The 6947-nt window shown below is 34.2% G+C and overlaps 1 protein-coding gene across 1 annotated transcript; it reads left to right on the forward strand.

The window, feature by feature from the left end:
• Positions 1-2048: 2048 nt before the first annotated feature.
• On the forward strand, positions 2049-5009 carry LOC117117771. Its single transcript, XM_033262202.1, has 2 exons — positions 2049-2713; positions 3879-5009. The coding sequence occupies exons 1-2, from the start codon at positions 2171-2173 to the stop codon at positions 3966-3968; spliced, it is 633 nt and encodes a 210-aa protein (XP_033118093.1). The 5' UTR covers positions 2049-2170; the 3' UTR covers positions 3969-5009.
• The last annotated feature ends 1938 nt before the right edge of the window (positions 5010-6947 follow it).

A 6947-nucleotide genomic window follows, 5' to 3' on the forward strand; every position in this document is an offset into this window, starting at 1 on the left:
AGCGCCTCTAAAAATCAATTGACCTTTTACTATAAAGTGCTTTGAGTCAACGTATGGTTTTTTTTAATGGATTTTACGGTAGCTTTAACCTTGGCACCCAAATAGGAAAATGTTTATTTTCTATTATCTGGCTCAGTGAAGCTTGCATATTCCAAGAATTTGTGTTTCTTATTATGATCTAGTTATTGTGCCTGGTTCTTCAAAATCCAGCACCGAAAAGGTTTATGTTACGAAAGGACAATAAGTTGGTATTGTAAACAGCAAGGTTATTCATGTCAACATATGTTTTGATGAATGTAGGCATAGTACTTTAACATCCAAATACATTCAATTGTTATAACAATCGTGAAAAAGTTTCTGATGAGGACTTCATGCTGCTACGCAGTGCTGTTGCGCACGTTAAATCGTACAGTAGGCTTGACAGTGTTTGTTTATCCTTCATAACTTTTCAGAGATAGACCTTCATGACATGCTATAGTATATAGGATGGATTTAATTACATTTCTTTCATTGAAATTTTCGTTTAAGGTTTAAAAAATGCATTATTGTATGAACTTCCCTCTGTATGTCATGTAATATAATAATAGTATACGAAAAATTGTTTATTTTGGTATACTTGCATTTATACTATAAACATTTATTACAATCCAAGAAAATGATTGCTAGTTTGATATCTATCTATTAATATGTATTTGCTTATGAACGTCAGCGACAGTAAATATTTACCCTATCATGTTGTGGGCAATTATATATGCAAAGGACCAGCATGTCTGACGTTCATGTGAAAATCGACAGAAACGACATTTACAGACAAGTGTCTATAGTACCTTAATATATTTCTTTTTTTTTCACATGCAGGATACTGTCCGCCACCAAATGATATCCGTTAGTACTATCTTATTACTGTAATAGCATTGCTTTATGATATAATAACCGGGACTTATCTCTATAATTAGTTGAAACGGAATGCTAGGGCACTGTTCTCTGCTTACAACCATTCAAGATGCGTTATCTTACAGGCTATGACCCTCGAAATAATTATGTAAAAGGTCAACTTACTGATTTACCTATGTTTGAAGTTCATGGCACGCCCTCCTCCCCATAACAGCAAATTAGTTCCACCAAAGATCTTATAAACACAAGATAGCGTTCTCCGCGATTTACGCGTGCAAGTTCTGTAATAAGGCATGAAAGGCGCCCTCTTGCTAAATTGGAAACTTTTGACCTTTGACCGCTATGACCATACCGTAAGTCTGTGAACAGCAGAACAGGAACCATCTCAAATCCATGGCAACAGATAGGACGCCCTCTTCCAAAACTGATTACTTTTTTTCTTTGGTATAATAGCGCATGAATGACGCCCTCTTGCTAAATTGGAAACTTTTGAACCTTGACCGACGCTTCTATTTGTTACGCTTAAATCGCGGAGAACGCTATCTTGTGTTTATAAGATCTTTGGTTCCACTAAGTTAGTTAAATGACCATTAAGTGTTCATTGGAATTTAAATTTGATTTCGCTTTCTCATTTTTTGCATCCCCCAGTTCCGCATTCTCAATTTTTGTACACCCTCCCGAGGATGAAACCATATGGCTACGCCCCTGAATTATGAATGATTTTTTCCCAAACATGTGAGAGATTCTATAATTTCGAACCGCTTGCACCATATACCAGTAGTACACAAAAACAAATTCTTGTTTTCCACTAGGCCTAACCTACCACTAATTTTAAAGGGCTTTTATTTTCAAATGCTATTTTTCCAGAATAGGTATAAATTGTGTTTTGATTCGGGACCAATTAGGCTGGGAAATTTTTTTTTTACAAAATTACAATGTCATACATAACTGGGATAATGAATGCCTATATTTGGTTAGATTAAAAGTTAAAAAGAAATGTACCGATGACTTTGAATGAGTGGGCATCATTTTGTGATATTTCTGATGACACACACACACAGGCAACAATGTGCTTCTGCTGGTATGTATACAGTATTCCCCTTTATATAAATAGACGAGTCTAAATACGTCACAAGTACGTCATTCTTGTTGACAAAGTATCTTAACATAAATCGAGAAGTGTAGTCTATACTTCACCTGATGATAGTGCTACATACATCGCATAACAACATAGAAAGGTAGGATAAAAATCTAAACGTTTCGGATAAAATATAAAATGACACACGGTTCCCAGTTAAAACCAGCGAAAAACATGATCGAAACTCTACGCAGCTCACCTCAGATAATTAGACGCAAGCTATTTCCTGAAGTCGCAAACCCCATTCAGAGTGGTTCAAGAGCCGTGTTCGATTTATTCTACTTGGGTCGTGAAGAAATCACAACATTACAACTATCCCATGCAATCAATGCAGTACGAGGAACAACAATGGAACGGAAGAAAAGGAGAAGTTTAAAATCGAAAAAGTGCAAATTACGAATTAACGATTCGATGATTGCTATTAGCACTGGTCCGGGCAACTGTGAAAATGAAATAATAGAACTACATAAGATTGCGTATTGTGCGTTGGACCAACGCTTTCCCTCCGTAGTTTTAATAATCGCACGCCAATCAACGACAGATAAATTATTTGTGCACATGCTACTATGTGGAAAAACCGAAGAGGCAGCGAATGTTGTAAGGACAATGGAATTAACATTCCAAGCCGCGTGGGAGAAACATGTTCAATTGGAAACTAACGACAATGAAAACAATAAAACGGTAAGAAAGTAATATTTGTATTACTATAAACGACTCATTATATTGGGCGGCTAGTAGTTAACGGGACATTTTGGCCTCAAAACGAGAGAAGATAGGCCCCTATACGGTATATTTAACACTACGGCCACTAATCCCTATTTAGTTAACACCCCTAGGGAACATTTGTTGTTCCTAAACGTGGGTTCGTCTGTACTATGAACAAGTATGTAGACCACAAAGTCACACACTTGGCGGTGTATGACTACACTTGGCGGGGGTGTGATTTCTTTTTGGAAATCCTTTGTAACTTTCATAATAAGTGGCATATTTTCACACGCTTCCGATTATTGTTTCCGGTCATTGACCGAAATCCGTGCCGAAGCGACACGGTATATCGCTATCATACACGATTTCTGTATGGGCCTAGATTAAATCGAAGTGGTTAGAGAATTATTCATATAATACCATATTCACAATTTATCCAAGGCTATTCTTTTGTCGCTAATTTTTAGTCACATGTTTTTCTCTGTGAGCTTAGCAAATCACTCTGCCATGAAAATAAATATATTTCAAAGTGGGTGTGTGACTCATTGAAGTTTCTCTGGTTAAAAAAAAGCCTAGGCCCTATAACAATCAATTTAAAGGGGTGCACCTTATATACAAGTGCTTGAGGTCTCTTATGTTACTACATCTGAATGGATCTAACCACATTTACAACTTAAACAATATTGTGACATGATAACTCATAGGCCTACACGTGATTATTAATTTTCGTTTTTTTGTCTTATGTTTCAATTATTTTGTTACAGATTTGCTTCTTAATTTTCATTTCTTTGTAATACCTGACAAACAAACAAGACTACAAAATGTTTAAACCAATGTTTTACCTAACGACCGCCTTCAGGCATACCTTGACAGAAGACATAATCGTGGATGAACTATTATATTATTATATGATTTACTCATAAAAAGATATCCCTGCGCCATACATCCATCAGTATAATCAATATATTGTTAAGGGATCATTTTGGGCAAGTTTTCTAAATTCTAATTCGATTCATAAATCGTAATTTACAGCTTTATGTTGTACTGTATATTTTCAAAAAAGATTTGAATAAATGTTAGTCTGAATCAGAAAAACGTGATAAAAATCAACGAATGCATTTTTTTCTACTTTGTTTTTCAGAACACGAATGAAACAATGACAAGGAGAAAACATCTTATTACTCTGGCTGCCATCGGTAATAACTCAGTGCTCAAGTCTTCTGTTGTATGACGCGCGCAGTTCAGAACTGACCAATCGAATTATCAATTAATGGATGATGTCATAAGGTGCAGCTAAATGATTTGCTAATCATTTAAACATTACGTAGATGGTACGAACGTGATCAGATGGTGAGGGAGGCAATAACACACAGAAATTCGTATTCCATCTTACTTGTGTTTAACACTCTTGGCAAACGTTCCTGGCATATTATATATACATAGGCCCTAATGGTCAAACAATAATTGAACAGCCTACTGTACACACAAAATGAACAATAAGTTGCGTGCCTCCGGTTTCCATCGTGTAGGCCTGTAAATATATATTAGGTCTAGGTCAAAAAGCTAATAGCATAATTAATCGAAGCATAACAGCATGTTGTTTTAATACATGCCGAAACGATCGATACGATTCAAGTGCTTGTGCTCTTGATGAGTAAATTATGTAAAACCTTGAAACTTTTTTTTTCTCTGTTCAGATATAAAATGTCGGCAATCGCAGTGATAGGCCATTGTCCGAGCGCGATTGTTACTGGTGGGTATCGAACCACGGTGACTTTGGGTGCATGCTTCCGGCCACCTTATATAGTAGGCCTATAAATGTAATTTTTGTGCGGTATTTTATTGACATGCTAATATAATAGGGGCATGATGAAATGTTGTCCACATTGCAGCTTTTATTACCAAAATGATTCCGAAACTGTAAACACTCATTCCATGATTATGAATGGGCACACCCCCTCTTTATAAGCCCCTAGTTTTAGGTGCTGTTTCATACCTACTTGTAGGCCTACAGTATACTGTTGCAGTTTAGGAGATTCGCATGTTTATAATTAGTGTATATTTGTAAATATTTAAATTATAAGCCAACTAATGATAACCTGCATTGATATTTATTTTTAATTTTTTTTTTTACAAATTTATGTCTCGAACAGGGATGTTATGCAAAAGGTAATTGAAAAAAAATATGAAATGAATTACCGTATTATGTGCTAAAATATCAGTATTATTCGACTCTGTATTGAAAGTTTGAATAAAGTTGTCTGTAATCGTTCTTGTGTTTCAGATTGCGTCGTTAAGTCAAGGGAAGGGGAACAATGATGATGAATATGATGATGGTATAATAATAATAATAATAATAATAATAATAATAATAATAATAATAATAATAATAATAATAATAATGTAATACTACTAATAATAATAATATAAACAATGATGATGTTAATATAAATATTAACAATGACAATCATACAGAATAAATAACAGTAACAATGTAAAATATAATGTAAATATAGAACACATTAGGTTTTTTTGTACAAAACGCTATATGCTGAAGCCGTTACAGACTAATGCTCATAATGAGAAGACAGTTTAATACTGGATTTAAAGACATGACTATTTCCAAATACCAATATAGTTATATTAGTGGATTGATAATACTGTATCATCATCAGTTTAGAAATAATTACAGTTTACGATCTATCCATAATTGGTACGTTATTCTCTGGCATCACTGCCATCTATCTACTTTCAAATTGTTTAGACATTACAGTGATTTCTATCCAGAATTGGTATACGTTCTTCTCTCTGCAATTACTGTCATCTATCTATTTTCAAATCGCCGATATGAAAATTATATTAGTAGAATGATAATAACTGTATAATCACCGGTTTATTTATTTATTTATTTATACATTCTTCTCTCCTGCTGTTATGCCACTCTTACTACAGGAACAGGATTCAAGATAAACTCAGGGCAGATATGATTGTATATCTGAACTAGTAGGCCTATATTATCCCCATGTTCATGTCGCTGATAGGATCATAGGTTAAAACAATTTACTGATTGTTTGTCTCTGGTTTCTTCTCTGATTAGGCCGTCTATGGCTTATCCCCGCTGTTTTTTATTTAAGCGCTACCGGTACTTAATTTAATTTGTTATTGTTTTTTTGTTGTTGTTGTTGTTGTTGTTGTTTTTTTTTGTTTTTTTTGGTGATTCAAAACGGCGTAACAGCATAATATATAACATAATAAGTAGTATCTACTACAGGCTTAAGAACTGAATTTGTTGTACGTGTCACTTATATTTTTTCCACAAATCCAAGGATAAAGTGACGTATAGTATTTGCTGAGTAGGATTAGTTTTTATTAAATTGAAGAAGATGTTCCATAACTCATGATCTATTACAAGACGGCTTAGATCAAGGGATTAATTTAAGTGACGGACGAGTGAATCATCTTATTTGCAAATAATTCCTCTATGTTTATAATTAGAATGTATTTGGCTTTTTTACGGAACATCTTTGAAGAGATGTTAAGTTAATAATCAGTTTCAGAACGGTAGATTCGCCGTAAATGTTTCGCCGACCGTGGTGACGACATTTAGAAACCATGACTTCTCGAAACTGAATTATTTAGACGGGAACCACACATTATGACGTTTTCGAAACCTGTATTTTTCGAAAACCCGGCATTAAACTTTACCAAACCAGAAAATTTCGCTGTAGTTTAGCAATTTCGCTCGGTATTAGCCTATTTATAGTATTTGACATGCAGACATGTAAGCAGTGCCGTATCCAAGATCCGAAAAATGCCGGAGGGGTTGAATCGGAAATCCATCAGCGATAGGCCTACTGGTTAAAGACCCGCGGATAATCATTAAAACTTAAGAGAATTTCAATACTGTTTAAGATTTCTGATGATAGATCTTTAAAAGGCTTACTGTTTTCCAATAACAAAACACGTATAATATTCAATCTCAAAACTATTTTTTTTGTCAGTACCCCTTAAGACGGGTCAGTGAGTTAAAAATCAACAAACAGTAACAATTCCCTTGTAACTTTATGGTTAAAAGATGTAGGTATACTAAAAAAAAAAAAAAAAAAAAAAAAAAAAAAAAAAAAAAAAAAAAAAAAAAAAAAAAAAGAAAGAAGAAGGTCATGGCTTCAATTCGTGGTTTTACGTTATTATCAAATAGATCAGCAATAAA

The sequence above is a fragment of the Anneissia japonica genome, unplaced genomic scaffold (assembly GCF_011630105.1).
Source record: "Anneissia japonica isolate Jap-2015-1 unplaced genomic scaffold, ASM1163010v1 scaffold234_len1672027_cov178, whole genome shotgun sequence".
Taxonomy (NCBI): Eukaryota; Metazoa; Echinodermata; class Crinoidea; order Comatulida; family Comatulidae; genus Anneissia; species Anneissia japonica.